This window comes from Prionailurus bengalensis, chromosome B2 (genome assembly GCF_016509475.1).
Source record: "Prionailurus bengalensis isolate Pbe53 chromosome B2, Fcat_Pben_1.1_paternal_pri, whole genome shotgun sequence".
NCBI classification, from domain to species: domain Eukaryota; kingdom Metazoa; phylum Chordata; class Mammalia; order Carnivora; family Felidae; genus Prionailurus; species Prionailurus bengalensis.
The window spans coordinates 31,727,529-31,743,464 of NC_057349.1; the positions used below are offsets into that span (position 1 = coordinate 31,727,529).

The 15,936-nt window shown below is 48.0% G+C and overlaps 2 protein-coding genes across 4 annotated transcripts; both read right to left on the reverse strand.

Moving 5' to 3' along the window:
* Positions 1–576: 576 nt before the first annotated feature.
* On the reverse strand, positions 577–5,118 carry DAXX (death domain associated protein). 2 transcript variants are annotated; one of them, XM_043591146.1, is made up of 8 exons: positions 4,944–5,118; positions 3,767–4,025; positions 2,782–3,613; positions 2,442–2,656; positions 2,051–2,285; positions 1,418–1,895; positions 1,037–1,259; positions 577–831 (listed from the first exon to the last, which is right to left on the reverse strand). In XM_043591146.1, the coding sequence occupies exons 2-8, from the start codon at positions 3,971–3,973 to the stop codon at positions 772–774; spliced, it is 2,250 nt and encodes a 749-aa protein (XP_043447081.1). In that variant the 5' UTR covers positions 3,974–4,025; positions 4,944–5,118; the 3' UTR covers positions 577–771. The 2 variants fall into 2 exon arrangements, with proteins under 2 accessions (XP_043447081.1, XP_043447082.1); XM_043591147.1 differs by having other exon boundaries at positions 3,767–4,022; positions 4,944–5,056.
* A 92-nt stretch (positions 5,119–5,210) lies between these two features.
* On the reverse strand, positions 5,211–11,990 carry SMIM40 (small integral membrane protein 40). 2 transcript variants are annotated; one of them, XM_043591149.1, is made up of 2 exons: positions 11,675–11,990; positions 5,211–6,048 (listed from the first exon to the last, which is right to left on the reverse strand). In XM_043591149.1, exon 1 carries the CDS (start codon positions 11,954–11,956, stop codon positions 11,714–11,716), a length of 243 nt encoding a protein of 80 aa, XP_043447084.1. In that variant the 5' UTR covers positions 11,957–11,990; the 3' UTR covers positions 5,211–6,048; positions 11,675–11,713. The 2 variants fall into 2 exon arrangements, with proteins under 2 accessions (XP_043447084.1, XP_043447083.1); XM_043591148.1 differs by lacking the exon at positions 5,211–6,048 and adding an exon at positions 11,424–11,471.
* Positions 11,991–15,936: the final 3,946 nt, after the last annotated feature.

The window sequence follows — 15,936 nt, forward strand, 5'->3', positions numbered from 1 at the left end:
TTAAAGAACAGCCGTCTCATTCCACCTTAAAGGTACCAGGTCTCTTCCGCTGCTGAAAACGCAGGACTTGGTGGTTCGGCCGAAGCGCTCATTCCCCTTTAATTCCGTAAACCTGCCCTTCCCATTGGCGAAGGGGTTTGGCCGTCGCTGCTTAGGCTCCGCCCCTGAGCTGTGGCCATTAGCAGGTTTGCGGGATCTAATCGCCCTGCTCTCCCAGCTTCAGACAGTCCCCCTGAAACCCCGCCCCCTTCCTCCGGGTCTGGATTGGCCAAATAACCTTGAGTCGGCCCCTGATTGGCCTTTTTACTCCAACCGCTCGAAGTGAGAAAGTAAAGCACATTCGGGAGGCTGGAACACATTTCTTTTTCTTTTTTTCTTTCTTTCTTCTTTCTTTTTAGTGCCTGGCAGAGGGCAAGCGGAAGGCCTGAAGCCGAGGGAACTCAAAGAGAGGCAGGCTAAGGACAGGCTACAAAGGACAGCTCCAGGGGTAGTCCAGGCCCAGGCTAACCTTGAACCAGAGAACAGCCGGTGCCAATCGGCTGTGAGAGTAGAACAAGGAAAAGGAAAAGACAGAGATACAATAAGAAAAGAACTTTATTGTTTATTAATGTTTCTGTGTAAAACTTAAGGTTTTGTTTTTTGTTTTTTTTTTTTAAAGAAACACCACCAAAAGGGGATTAGCCCAATCCCTTCCTCGGTCATCTGTTTCCCACCATCCTCCAAATACTATTCCAAAACATTTTGGAGGCAGGGAGTGGGGGGTAGAGGCAGCTAATCAGAGTCTGAGAGCACGATGATCTCCTCTGGATCGCACTGTGTGGCCACACTCATCTGCAGGGAGTGAGAGACAGAGTCAGAAAGAGACGTCTGGAATATAGGGGTAAAAGAAGCAAAGGGAAGGATTTCTCAGAGATTAAAAACTAGGGTTAGAAAAAAGGTCGAGAGAGGATGTGGTGGGTGCAAAATTCAGATGGAGTGCCTGAAACTGAACAGACAATGAAAGACAAGTCAGGAAACAACTGCCTCCCCCTCTTACCTTGTAAGTACCAGGCCGGGAGGGTTGTGAATGGGGGGCTTGGGACAACTGGGCTGGAGATGGGCTACAGAGGGAGCTGGTCACCAGGCCATGGCTAGGAGAGTCCACTCTTGTCGAGGAATCAGCAACTGGGGCCATAGAAGTCAAGGGAGAAGGTGGGCTGGGCAGGGTAGATACCTTCTTCCCATTCTTCTCATGCACTGCCCTTTGCCTTTCTACATAGCTAGGGACAGAAACACAAATATGTGGAGGGGTATGAAGAGCCTGAGGCCGGAGGGGAATCATCCAGTCTCTTCCCAGCAGACCCAGTTCCTCAATACTCTCAGAAAGCCCCTTGCAATCTGTCCTTGGCCTCCCTCTTCTCCTCCTTGTCATTGTTACCTGTTTCCTAATGACCCTGCTCCAGTTTGCTTCTCCTTCCGGGATTTCTTGCACGGGGGACAGGAATCTCCCCAGGTGTGAGGAGACACACCTCCATTGAAGGAAGTGGAGGTGACCATGGCTGCTCCATTCTCCAAGACAGTGGTGAGGGGGTCCTCTGATTGCTTCCTGGAAGAAGAAACGTCCCTCTCCTCAGGGGAAGGAGTGGTATCCAGGGGCAAGGCTTCGATCTCGAGCTCAAAGAGCTGAGACATGGGGCTCTCTTCCTCCAGGGGTAACTCCTCAAGGTGTTCTCCGTTGCTTTCAGCATCTATGCTGGAGGGGGCCAAGGCGTCTTCTGACAGTGAAGATGGTGACATTATGAGTCCTTTGTTCTGCTGCTCCCCCACAGATTTGCTGATCCCTCTGCTAGATTCCAGGTTTTTTTCAGCAGAGATCTGCTGCAGTGGGGACATAGGGCTCTTGTCTCCATCCTGACCTGGAAAAGAAGAAAAGAGGGGAGAGGCAGCATGAGAACTAAGGGAAAGAATACTGCTGAGAGTGAGAGGAGGGAGGGAAGGGTCTCAAACAGGTGGTTCACATCCAAAAGAGTAGAGGGAACCGACACATGAGGGGACTGTTTCCTTGACATACCTGCTTCCTCCTCCTCCTCCTCCTCCTCCTCCTCCTCTTCATCGTCCCCCTGACCTTCCTGCATCTGTTCGAGATCCTCCTCTTCTTCAGAATCTGTGGCCTCCTCCTCTTCTTCTTCCTCTTCTTCCTCTTCTTCCTCCTCTTCCTCTTCCTCATCACTTTCCTCATCTTCTTCGTCATCTGTCTCAGCCTTGGAGGTGGTAGGGCATTCCTGGGACACCATTCCACTAGGGCCCTGGGGGACAAAGGAATTTCTCTAAGGAATCCCTTGTCCCAGAGGGTCTGGTTCTCGGGTTCCTTCTGCACTTTTCCCAGTCAGTCACCCTAAACTCCCTGCTAGCTAGTGCAGGGGAAGGACAAGGTCTGTCTGAAGGGTTTATCCCTTCCATACCTCACCAGAATCCAAGGAGGCTTTGGGGGAGTCTGCAGAGTGGGAAGAGGTGGCTTGGGGAAGCCGAGCCCTTCTCTTCTGTCTCTCGCCCTCCTCACTCTTGTCTTGCATCATTGCATATTTGGAGATGACCTCATCCAGCCGGCTCATAGCCAAGCTCCGGTTTTCTCGCAGGCGCCGGGCTAGGGCGGGATCTGACAGTGCAGGGTCAATGCCTACGTGGGAAGATATAAAGTCAGAGTACTCAGCCCAAACCCTAGAAGAAGGGACAAGAGAGATCCCCCCTCCACCAAACATCTGACATATAAGGGTTGTTGACAGGCATCTCACTAATCCCTACCTGGCCTATAGTCATCTGTGAGGTGACAGCCAAAGTTGTAGATGAGATCAAGGTGGCGTCGTTCCTGTAACCTGATGCCCACATCTCGGAAGGCATCCTGAGCCATGAGCTGGAGCTGCTGTCGTGGGAGGCCGAGGCTGTGCCTAGCAGCTGCCTTCTCCACAGCCCGCAGTACATCTCCATAGTCAGGGAAGGTATCAGGCCCTGGTTTGTTGATGAGCCGCTCAATGCGCCTGTTAACCTCTGGGTAGCGGGTGCCACGGTAGGGGATGCGCTGTTCTATGACACGGCCCGTCAGTGAAGAGCAGTCTTTGAGTTCACACAGCCGCCCAAAGAGGCGGATCAGCTTACGCTTCAACCTTGCCTCCTGCAGGTATGTGGAGTCTGGGTCATCCAACTCTGAGAGATCCAACTCCTTTTCCTGCAGCCGCCGGATCTCAGCCACATAGAGCGCTAGCAGCTGCTCCAAGCGCTGGATCTGCCGCCGGGAACCACGGGTCCTTGGGGCCTCAGAGGCAGTGGTCTCGGCATTTGTGGGGTCCGAGGAGGGGTCTGTGGGAGGGTTATTCCCAGAGGGTTCACTAGAGGTGGTGGCAGCAGGGGCCAGGTTCAGCTTCTTCTTGGCTGAATGGGCTTTGAGAACAGTGCAGAGCTCATTAATGTAGACATAGAGCTTAGCTGGCCGGCTCTGGGCCCGAGATAGGACCCGAGAGAGGATGTTGCAGAACTCCGCCGAGGCCAAAAACAGAGAGTGGGCACGCTGCTGCCGGTTATAGAGGAATGGGACCACCTCAGGGTGGTCTGCTGTCTGCGTCTTACACAGCTCAAGGAACTAGAGGATTCAGGGGAAGAGGTAGGGGGAAAGAGACAAGGGGAGGGGTTGAGAGAAAGAAGGCGAGGTGGGGTTAGTGGGGAAGAAAGGACAGGAGAGCCAGTCAGCCATCCCCCTCCCTGGGGTACAAGAATCTTCTCCCCTAAAGCTCACCTCTTCAAACAGCTTCTCATTCTCCAACTTGTAGCATTTCTTGCCGCCAGAACTACTGCTTCCTCCAGCCCCATGGGGCTGAGAGGAGCCAGGGGCTTCTGGCCGGGGTGAGGCCGGATTGGGGGGTGGGTGGGAGGGACCTGGCTGAGCAGCTGCTTCATCTTCGTCATCATCATCCAGCACGATGATGCTGTTAGCGGTGGCCATGGGGGATCAAATCCCCCGGAGGGAGGAGGTGTTGGGGATTTCGGAACTCCTGCTGGAAGGGGATGGGGCCTCAGAAAGAGCCCCTCCAGCACAGCCCATCCCTCATCTCACACACTTTCCAATCTTCTTGGGTTTCAGTAACACCCAGCCCTGCCCAACAGTGTCCTCAACTGCCTGTCTTCCAGCAACTGTTAGTACCATATGCTTTTCTGGCCCTTTACATAAGGAAGCCCCAAACCACCTGAAACCCTTAAGTCCCCACCCCCAGCTCCACCCCTCTTGTCGATATCCAAGCTTTCTTTCTGTTTCATTGCCCCACTTCGCAGACATTCATTTCCCCAATTCTCATACTTGCCAAGTTGATTCTTCCAACCCCTGGACCGCCTCCCACATTGCACTCCAGATTCCCTCGACGTTCCCTCGCAGATACCACACCCCCGGCAGCACCACCTCCTGAGCCTTCCCCGTTTCGCTCTCAAACACGTCAAATCCACACCCTCATCCCATCCTGAAGGATCACCCCCAACTCCTAGACTCTCTGAGGTGAAGGAGGTTCCCTCCCAATAATCCATTCCCCTTTCTCCTCCTTGAATTATCTTCATACTCCGCCCTCCGACGGGGCTCCTCAAACCGGGGCGTCAGGTTGGAGAGATCTCACCTCAATCCCCTCCCTCTTACCCCACCCGAATTTCCCCCATTCTCTCTCTGTGACCTGTAACCGATTGTGAGCCCAGCAGTGAGCTGTCCCGATTCCTCTTAAATCCCAACCTGGCGTCTGACCCCTTCCTCTAGATGAGCTTCCCGCCAAGTCCCCCTCCCCCAGTTCGGCCCCCGGCCACCCCACTCCCCTTCAGGGATAGGAAGGAAGGTACCATAGCTTGTCCCTCAGACTCAGCGCCCGGGACTCCCCAATACCTCTCCCTCGACATTCCCGCCCCCGCCTTCGCTCCCCACACCGTCCGGCCCCCACCTCTGAAACGGTCTCTCGAGGCGACCCTCGCTGCTGATCTCAGAACCTCGCATGGTTCCCTCCGCCTTCCTTCCCCCTCCCACCGCAGGCCCTTCTCTGGACCGGAAGCCGCCGAGTTTCCGCCTATAGCCACATAGGCGCGGCCATATTGTCGTACGGCGCCCGGACCAGGCCTCACCCTGCGGCAGGAAGTGGTGGTAGGCCCGCCCCCATCTCCAGTGACGCCCACACAGTCTGCGGCTCCCTTTCCTGTGACCAGTAGGGGGCGCTTTTGCCTCCTCAGGGCGTCCCAAACTACCTGGGGGCCGCCATTTTGCCGTACGGTATTGGCTACGCCCGGACTAGGGCGCGCCGCCGGCAGAGCTCTTTTCACCCGGTGCTTCTGCGACTCAGCCAATTAGAAACTTCCTGCATCCGGCCCAACCGCCGGCGGGTCGCGTGCGGGAAGGACTGAGCCACCTTTCCAAGTGGGAAAGGGGGAACGGAACAGGAGAGCCAAGGGATTGGGCCCTCCAAGACTGCGCAAGGGTGCAGGAAAGAACGAGCGTCTCTTAAGAGGGAAAAAAGCCCTTTTCCTTCCGCTGGGCCGTTGACCAGCCTTCCGGCGCTGCTTTCCTACCTGCCCGGTACCCTTTCCACGGTTTAATCGACTGCGCCTGCCCCTTCCCTTTTGCGGGCTGCCCGCTCCCTTGCCGCTGTCCAGCAGCTACTAATACTTCCAGGTGTCTATATCTCCCAACCGTGAAATCATAACAAATGCATACAGATGAGCACAATGAGCTGTACAAATGTGTTCTTACTATTATCGCTATTGTTATTGATTCCTCTTTAAGCGCCTCCATGGAACTAATGACCAACCAAGTAGGTGGGAGCTAGGTGGTTCTCCGTTCTTTTCTGGAGAGGGTCCCCCAAAGTGCAGGCGGTGATGACCTGGAGGCCGAGCTTTGTCCAGGAGCTCCAGGGCCTTAGGACGGCGATATGGGGGTAGGGGTGGGGGGCCGTGAGAAGAATCTGCGCAGATTGCCGCTGTGAGGGCTGGCAGACGAAGTGAGACTCGTAAAATACCTTGGGTCTCGACTCGTCCCTTTCTCTTCCTCTGGGGAAACTGAGGAAAGAACGAAGAGAGAAGAAACTGACTTCGACGCCCGCCTCGCCCGCACCCCCTACCTCACTCAACTTTAGGGAGGCTGGAAGGACTCATGGAGGCCAGGGTGGGTCCAGATGTGAGCTTATGGGGAAGCCAGAACAGTTAACACGGAGATTCCCATCCCCTGCATCCTTTGGCTTTCTACAAGTGGTGACCATCTTGCCACTATTAGGACCCGGAGGTTCTTAGATCCTTAAGCCCTCACTGTACCAGAGCCTCAAACCTGCCCTTCCATTAAAGAATCCCACACCATCTAAGCCTATAGTCTTCAAACTAGGGAACATGAAAATTCCCTCAAAGGGTACTCAGCCTTAGGAGACGATAAGGATGTAATTTCTAGATCCTCAACTTTCGCAAGATTGTTCTTACTAAGTAAATGCTTGCAGTTGAGGTTCTCCTTCTTCCCGTTCCCTTTTATAATCGACTTCCTCGTCTCTTAAACAAACAAACAAACAAACAAACAAACAAACAAAACCCAAAAAGGTATGCGGGCATACCTCATTTTATTGTGCCTCACAGATATTGTAGTTTTGTTTTTTGCTTTTGTTTTTTGTTTTTTGTTTTTGTTTTTTTTTTACCAATTGAAGGTTTGTGGCAGCCTTGGGTTGAGCAAGTCTATCGGCACGGTTTTTTTTTTCCTTTTTTTAAAGATTTTATTTTATTTTATTTTTAATATTTATTTATTTTTGAGACAGAGAGAGACAGAGCATGAGCAGGGGAGGGGCAGAGAGAGAGGGAGACAGAATCCAAGGCAGGCTCCAGGCTCTGAGCTGTCAGCACAGAGCCTGACGCGGGGCTCGAACTCACGAACCACGAGATCATGACCTGTGCTGAAGTTGAACGCTCAACCAACTGAGCCACCCAGGCTCCCCTAAAGATTTTATTTTTAAGGAATCTCTACACCCAACGTGGGGCTTGAACCCAAAACCCCAGGATCAAGAGTCACATGCTGTACTGAGCCAGCCAGGTGCTCCTGCTGACACCCTTTTTCGAACAGCATTTGTTCATTTCGTGGTTCAGTGCCATATTTTGGTAAGTACTGCAATATTTCAAACTTTTTTGTTATTTTTACTTTTGTCATGGTAATCTGTGATCAGTTACTATTATAACTGTTTGGGGGTAACACAAATGACACCCATATAAAGACAGTGAACTTAATAAATACCGTGTGTTTGTGCTGACTGTTCCACTCACCAGCTGTTCCCCCATCTCTCTCCCTCTCCTCAGCCTTCCCTATTCTCTGAGACACAAGGATATTGAAATTAATAACCCTGCAATGGCCTCTAAGTGTTTAAGTGAAAGAAAGAGTCACATGTCTCTCACTTTAAATCAAAAGCTAGGGGTGCCGGGGTGGCTCAGTGGGTTAAGTGTACAATTTCGGCTCAGGTCATGATCTTGTGGTTTGTGGGTTTGAGCCCTGCATCCAACTCTATGCCGACAGGTTAGAGCCTGGAGCCTGTTTCTGATTCTGTGTCTCCCTCTCTCTCTCTCTCCCCCTCCCCTGCTCTCTCTCTCTCTCTCTCTCTCTCTCTCTCTCAGAAATAAACATTAAAAAAGATCAATCCGTCAAAAGCTAGAAATGATTAAGCTTAGGAAGGAAGGCATGTTGAAAGCTGAGACAAGCCGAAAGCTAGACATCTTGTGCCAGACAGTCAGGCTGTGACTGCAAAGGAAATGGTCTTGAAGGAAATTAAAAGTGCTACTCCAGGGGCGCCTGGGTGGCTCAGTCGGTTGAGCGTCCGACTTCGGCTCAGGTCATGATCTCACAGTTCGTGGGTTCAAGCCCCGTGTCAGGCTCTGTGCTGACCGCTTGCTCAGAGCCTGGAGACTGCTTCAGATTCTGTGTCTCCTACTCTCTCTGCCCCTCCCCCGTTCACGCTTTGTCTCACTCTGTTTCTCAAAAATAAATGTAAAAAAAAATTTTTTTAAAAAGTGCTACTCCAGTGAACACATGAATGATAAGAAAGCAGCACGGACTTACTGATGATATGGAAGATGCTTGGGGGGGTCTAGATAGAAGATCAAACCAGCCACAACATTCTCTCAAAGACCTTAACTCTCTTCAATTACGTGAAGGCTGAGAGGCTGCAGAAGAAAACTTGGAAGCTTGCAGTGGTTGGTTCATGAGGTATAAAGAAAGAAGCCATCTTCCAAACATAAAAAAGCAAGGTGAAGCAGCAGGCGCTGACGTGGAAGCTGCAGCAAGTTATCTGGCAGACCTAGCTAAGATAATTAATGAAAGTGGCTACACCAAACAACAGATATTCAGTGTAGATGAAACAGTCTTCTCCTGAAAGAAGATACTATCTGGGGCTTTCATAACTAGAGAGGAGAAGTCAGTGCCTGGCTTCAAAGCTTCAAATGACAGGCTTACTCTCTTGCTAAGGGCTAAAGCAGCTGGTGACATTAAGTTGAAGCCAATGCTCATTTGCCATTCCAAAAATCCTAGGGCCCTTAAGAATTATGCTAAATTTACTCTGCCCGTGATCTATAAATGGAACAACAAGGCCTGGATGACAGCACATCTGTTGACAACATAGTTACTGCTAAGCCCTACTTTGAGACCTACTGCTCAGAAAGAAAGATTCCTTTCTGGGGGCACCTGGGTGGCTCAGTCCATTGGGTGTCCGGCTCTTGATCTGGGCTCAGGTTGTGATCTCACTGTTTGCGAACTCAAGCGCCACGTTGGGCTCTGTGCTGACAGTGCAGAGCCTGCTTGGGATTCTCTCCCTCTCTCTCTCTCTGCACCTCCCCCCAAATAAATAAACTTTAAAAAAAATTCCTTTCTTTAACTGCTCATTGACAATGCACCTGGTCATCCAAGAGCTCTGATAAAGATATACAATGAGATGAATGTTGTTTTCATGCCTGCCAACACAGCATCCATTCTGAAGACCATGGATCAAGGAGTAATTTCGGCTTTCAGGTCTTATTATTTAAGAAATACATTTCATAAAGCTGTCGTTGGTATACACAGTGATTCCTCTAATGGATTTAGGTGAAGTAAATTGAAAACCTTCTCGAAAGGATCCACAAATGTAGATGTATTAGGAACATTTGTGGTTCATGGGAAGAGGACAAAATATTAATATTAATAAGAGTTTGAAAGAAGTTGACTCTCTCACGGATGACTTTGAGAGGTTCAAGACTTCAGTGGAGGAAGTGACTTCAGATGTGGTAGAATTGGCAAGAGAACCAGAATTAGAAGTAGAGCCTGGAGATGTGACTGAATTGGCTGCAATCTCAAGATAAAACTTCAAAAGATGAGGAGTTGCTTCTTATGGATGCGCACAGAAAGTGGTTTCTTGAAATGAAATCTACTCCTGGTGAAGATGCTATTAAGATCATTGAAATGACAACAAAGGATTTAGGGTATTACATAAAACTTAGTTGATAAGGCAGCGGCAGTGTTTGAGAGGACTGACTTCAATTTTGAAAGTTCTGCTGTGGGTAAAATGCTATCAACCAGCATCGCAGGCTAGCTACAGAGAAATCGTTTGTGAAAAGAATAGTCGATTGATGCCGCAAACCTCATTGTCTTATTTTAAGAAATTGGCACAGCCATCCCAACCTTCAGCAACCACCACCCTGATCAGTCAGCAGCCACCAGCATCTAGGGAAGACCCTTCCCCAGCAAAAAGATTAAAACTCCCTGAAAGCTCAGATGATGTTTAGCATTTTTAGCAGTATTAAGTTTATTTATTTATGTTGAGAGAGCGAGCATGTGCATGCAAGTTGGAGAAGGGCAGAGAGAGGGAGAGAGAGAGAACCCCAGAGGGGCTCCGAACCCATAAACCATACTGAGCTGAAGTCAGGTTCTCAACTGACTGAGCCACCCAGGCACCCCAGCAATAAAGTATTTTTAAGTTAAGGTATGTACGTTGGGTTTTTGTAAACACATAATGCTATCGTGCACTTAATGGACTACAGTATCACGTAAACATAACCTTTATATGCACTGGAAAAGCAAAAAAGCTCCTTTGACTTTCTTTATTGCGATATTAGCTTTATTGTGGTCATCTGGAACAGAACCTGCATTATCTCCAAGATATGCCTGTGGTTGTCAATCATGAAATCTGGGGCTAATCTTGTCTTAAAGGGACATGTAGCCTATTTCTTTCTTCAAGGTACCATAAACACCACCTCTCCTGTCTCATTAAACATGTACTTTCAATTTTTAATCATTTAAAAACTGTGTGCAATCTTGATGCTATTTAAATCAGTTCTGTTCTCATAATAATTGTAATGATAACAGAGAAGAAAAAATTTTTTTAATTTTTTTTTAACGTTTATTTATTTTTGAGACAGAGAGAGACAGAGCATGAATGGGGGAGGGTCAGAGAGAGGGAGACACAGAATCTGAAACAGGCTCCAGGCTCTGAGCTGTCAGCACAGGGCCTGACGACGCGGGGCTCAAACTCACCGACCGTGAAATCATGACCTGAGCCGAAGTCGGCCGCTTAACCGACTGAGCCACCCAGGCGCCCCGAGAAGAAAAATTTTTAAAAACTTTGCTGTCTATGGTCACAACAAAGAAAAACATTTTTCATCTCAATTAATATGTATATGCAAGAAAATATGATTGATCGGTCAGTAAAAGACTTTCAAGTATAAAAGTATAAAATTGTTTGTGGAGAAGTGGACTGGTAATAGCTGTTCAAGGGGGAAAAAAAGTCACGAAAGAAGGAAGAGAATAATCCTGTAGTTATGAGTTTGTTTATTTTAAAATGTGAATATTTTCCTTTTTTCTTTTTTTAAAGTTTTTTTTAATGTTTATTTATTTTTTTCAGCGTTTATTTTTATTTATTTATTTTTTGGGGGGGACAGAGAGAGACAGAGCATGAATGGGGGAGGGGCAGAGAGAGAGGGAGACACAGAATCGGAAACAGGCTCCAGGCTCCTAGCCATCAGCCCAGAGCCTGACGCGGGGCTCGAACTCACGGACCGCGAGATCGTGACCTGGCTGAAGTTGGACACTTAACCGACTGCGCCACCCAAGCGCCCCTAATGTTTATTTTTGAAGGGGAGAGACACAGAGCATGAGCCTGTAAGGGGCAGGGAGAGAGGGAGACACAGAATCTCTGTCAGCACAGAGCCCGACATGGGCCTCGAACTCACCAACCATGAGATCTTGACCTGAGCCAAAGTGTGACAACTGAGCCACCCAGACGCCCCTATTTTCCTTTTTTTTTTTTTAATGTTTATTTTGAAAGAGAGCACATGCATGAATGGGAGAGGGGCAGAGAGAGAAGAGGACAGAGGATCCACGCTGACAGCAGAGCCTGCCTTGGGTCTCGAACCCAAGAACCGGAGATCACGACCGGAGTTGAAGTCGGGTGCTTCACCGACTGAGCCACCCAGGTTCCCCAAGATGTGAATATCTGCAATCGGCCAGAAATTCCATCCTTGAAACAATTTTCATTTATGATGAAAAACTGTAGATGATTACTTAAGCATATGTGAGAAGTACAAACCTTTTCAAAAAATTTTCCCAGAGTATAGGTGCAAAAATTTTAAGACAGCTGTGCAAGTATCCCCTCCACAGCCCCCTACATTCTCTTTCCCTCTTGTCCCCACCTCTCACCTCTGTCGCAGGAGAAGACAATGTTTATAGGAAAGGTGGTCACAATTCCAGCTCCTCCTCCTTCTGAGGTGTTCTCAGGAGCCAGTCCCCAAACTTTGCCCACGGTAGCAGCCACAGCAGCTTATAAACAGCCTCCAGTGTCAGTAGCATCAGGAAGAGGACCAGGAAGATAAAGAAGGCCTTGTCCAAGGCCCGACGCAGGGGACCTCTGGGAGGACAAGGACGCCTGGCAAACGCCAGGAACACATCCTCCTCAGCCACATCGCCTTCCTCCTCCGCCATACTAACTCACAGCTGACAGCTGACTGGATCAGCGGGGCTGGAATGGGAGCCCTTGCTCAGCAACGCCAGGATTAAGGGGCATGGCAGCAGCAAGCCCTGAACCTGCTTGGGTTGACCCTAATTCCCCCATCAAAGACAGAAAGGAGGCAATCGTATAATCATCCCGTGCAATGTGAATGGTCTGGACTAAGTGATTCCTAAAGTCTGTTCACCTTTACTGCAACTGTGTCTTCGCGACACGGAGACAGGTGAGCTGGAACGACTGCTGGAGTCATTCTGGGTCTCCAGGTTCAAGGCCCCACGTCTTTCGCCCCTACAGACAGAGGGTGAGCAATTGTAGCTGCTGTGCCACCGTGAGCTGCTGTCAGCCCATTCCAGCTTTACCTTGGGTGGTCGGAGGAGGCCTAGGGGAAGGGCTCTCGGGGTCTATAGAAAAAGAAAGATCGTGATTGGTCAGCGGAGCCAGAGTGTGTAGTTGGGACTTAAGTGTTGGCGCGATAATATGGGAGAGGGGTGGTGATTAGAGTTGTTGGCTGGGAGTGTCCTCCAGGAGGCTGTCGTTGGGGCAAGGGTTGAAGGCCTCTTCTTGGCCCTGTTCCCTAGGCACTGGCCCCAAGGCCCATGTGGAGACCTGAGGACCCCCTGGGATAAGTGGGGCAGTACGGGGTAGGGTAGCCAGTGGAGGGAGCAATGTATGGTTGTGGACCTCATGCATAGAGCCTTTAGGATCTCTTACCTAAACTTCATTTTGACCTAATAGGAAGACCTTGCTCACCCCCAAAAAGGTACAAACAATGCCACGATTTTGTTTAGAGCCAACTTCTGTTATTGTTTGCTGTCGCCACAAGAGGGTTGCTCTAAGAGTCAAAAAACCTAGATGGAGTCAAACTAATCACTTAGGAGTTGTGTTAATTAAACAAGGCGGCCATTAGGCTGCATTAGCAAACCCAAATCTAAGCCTGTAAATTCCCCAAGGTTTGGAAATCAAAATGCTGAAGACAATCACAGTCAACGAGGCTTTAAGCTATAGCCAGACAAATAATTGCTTTTCTTTGCTTCTGGACTTTATCTGTATAAGTCTTTCCCCTGGCTCCTGTCTGCAGAATGTGCCTAAGCGCTTTTGGTTTGGTGCTACCCCATTCAAATCCGTTCATTCATTCATTCATTCATTCAGAGAGAAGGAGAGAGAGAGTGTGTGCATACAAGTTGGGGAGGGGCAGAGAGAAGGAAACAGAGGATCTGAAGCAGGCTCTGTGCTAACAGCAGAGAGCTGATTCAAGACTTGAACTCACAAACCATGAGATCATGACCTGAACTGAAGTCGGTCGCTCAACTGACTGAGCCACCCAGGCTCCCCTCAAATCCATTTTTACTCAAATAAACGCTTTGAATTTTTAATATGCCTCAGTTTATCTATTACCTGTTTGTGTCATCTTGAGGAAGTCACTGAACTTTTTTTATAAAACTGAGAAATCTCTTGCTTCACAAAATTGTTATAAGGGACAAATAAAATAAGGGGTTTGTTTTGTTTTTGTTTGTAAATTGTGAAGTGCTATATTAATATAACATATTAATTTCTGATACCCTCACTTATGTCTCAGGCAAGTTTACAATAAGGCTACACAAACACCTTTTCTTTTTCAAATTTTAATTTAAATTCTAGTTAGTTCTAGCACAATTCTAGCACAATATTCTATATATATATATATCAATATTCTAGCACAATTCTAGCACAATATTGGACTCAGAAGTAGAATTCAGTAATTCATCACTTACGTACAACACCCAGTGCTCATCATAACAAGTGCCCTCCTTAATACCCATCACCCATTTAGCCCATCAACCTCCCTCCATCAACCCTCAGTTTGTTCTCTATTGTTAAGAGTCGCTTGGGGCGCCTGGGTGGCGCAGTCAGTTAAGCGTCCGACTTCAGCCAGGTCACGATCTCGCGCGGTCCGTGAGTTCGAGCCCCGCGTCAGGCTCTGGGCTGATGGCTCAGAGCCTGGAGCCTGTTTCTGATTCTGTGTCTCCCTCTCTCTCTGCCCCTCCCCCGTTCATGCTCTGTCTCTCTCTGTCCCAAAAGTAAATAAACGTTGAAAAAAAAAATTTAAAAAAAGAGTCGCTTGGGGCACATGGGTGGCTCAATTGTTTGAGCATCCAACCCTTGCTTTTGGCTCAGGTCATGATCCCAGAGTCGTGGGATCCAGCTCCACATCAGGCTCCACACCTGTGGAGCCTATTTGGAATTCTCACTCTCTCTCTCCCTCTCTCTCTCTCTCTCTCTCTCTCTCTCCCCCCTCTGCCCCTCTCCCCTACTCTCTCTCTAAAATAAAAAATTAAAACAAATATTCTCTCTATCCCTCTGCCCCCTCTCCCTCACTCACAGCCTCTCTGTCTCACATTAAAAAACAAAACAAAACAAAACAAAACAAAAAAAATATCTTATGGTTTGCTTCCTCTCTCTTTTTCCCCGTTCCCTATGTTAATCTGTTTTGTTTCTTAAATTCCACATATGAGTGGAATCATATGGTATTTGTCCTTCTCTGACTTATTTTGCTTAGCATAATACACTCTAGCTCCATCCATGTCATTGCAAATGGCAAGAGTTCATTCTTTTTGATGACTGAGTAATATTCCATCATATATATACCACATCTTCTTTATCCATTCATCAGTTGATGGACATTTGGGCTGTTTCCATAGTTTGTCTATTGTTGGGGGGCCTGGGTGGTTCAGTCAGTTAAGCGTCTTGATTTCAACTCAGGTCATGATCTCACATTCATGAGATCAACCTGGAGTTGGGCTCTGTGTTAACAGCTCAGAGCCTGCTTGGGATTCTCTTTCTCCCTCTCTCTCTCTGTCCCTCCCCCTCATGCTCATGCTCTCTCTCTCTCACTCTCTCAAAATAAAGAAGAAAGAAACATTAAAAAAAACATTGTACACAGTTTTGCTATTGTTGATAATGGTGCTATAAACATCAGGGTACATGTACTGCTTCAAATTTGTATTTTTGTATCATAGGGTAGTTCTATTTTTAACATTTTGAGGAATGAACCTCCATACTGTTTTCTGGAGTGGCTGCACCAGTTTGCATTCCCACCAACAGTGTAAGAGGGTTCCCCTTTCTCCACATCTGCACCAACATCTGTTGTTTCCTGTGTTAATTTTAGCCATCGTGATGGGTGTGAGGTGGTATCTCACCATGGTTTTGATTTGTATTTCCCTGATGATGAGGCTATACAAATACCTTTATCTTTCCTTCTACATGATAGGTTTAGCACCAAGGTCTTGTGTAATATATAAACCCAGCACCTCAATGGATTTTTTTTTTATTTTGAAATAATTTCAAATTTACAGAAAACATTTAAGAATGGTATCAAGAAGGGGCACCTGGGTGGCTCAGTTGGTTAAACATCTGACTCTTAATCTCAGCTCAGGTCTTAATCTCAGATTATGAGTTCTAGCCCCACTTTGGGCTCTGTGCTGGGCATGAAGCCTACTTAAAAAAAAAAAAGAATGGTATCAAAAACTCTGGTATCTTTTTCACCCTAATTCCCCCATTCTACATGTGGATATATGTGCTCATTTCTCTCAACCCCAATATAACTATCTGTTAGGGGTTGCATTTTGACACATAAAATTCATATATTGAAGTCCTAATCCTCAGTGTCTTAAGAATGTGACTTTATTGGGCAAAAGACGTGACTAGACACTTCTCCAAAGAAGACATCCAGATGTTCAGCTGACACATGAAAAAATGCTCAACAACACTCATCGTCAGGGAAATACAAATCAAAACCACAATGAGATACCACCTCACACCTGTCAGAATGGCAAACATTAGCAACTCAGCCAACAACAGCTGTTGGCGAGGATGTGGAAAGAGAGGATCTCTTTTGCATTGTTGGTGGGAATGCAAGCTGGTGCAGCCACTCTGGAAAACAGTACAGAGGTTCCTCAAAAGATTAAAAATAGAACTA

What these genes read in the sequence shown, in the direction of transcription:
- SMIM40 (XM_043591149.1), bottom strand. Translation starts at nt 11,956, where the DNA reads ATGGCGGAGGAGGAAGGCGATGTGGCTGAGGAGGATGTGTTCCTGGCG.
- DAXX (XM_043591146.1), bottom strand. Translation starts at nt 3,973, where the DNA reads ATGGCCACCGCTAACAGCATCATCGTGCTGGATGATGATGACGAAGAT. An exon ending in ATGAGAAGCTGTTTGAAGAG is followed by an intron (nt 3,614 to 3,766) that starts GTGAGCTTTAGG and finishes TGAATCCTCTAG; the next exon opens with TTCCTTGAGCTGTGTAAGAC. An exon ending in CCCGGCCTGGTACTTACAAG is followed by an intron (nt 832 to 1,036) that starts GTAAGAGGGGGA and finishes CACTCCCTGCAG; the next exon opens with ATGAGTGTGGCCACACAGTG.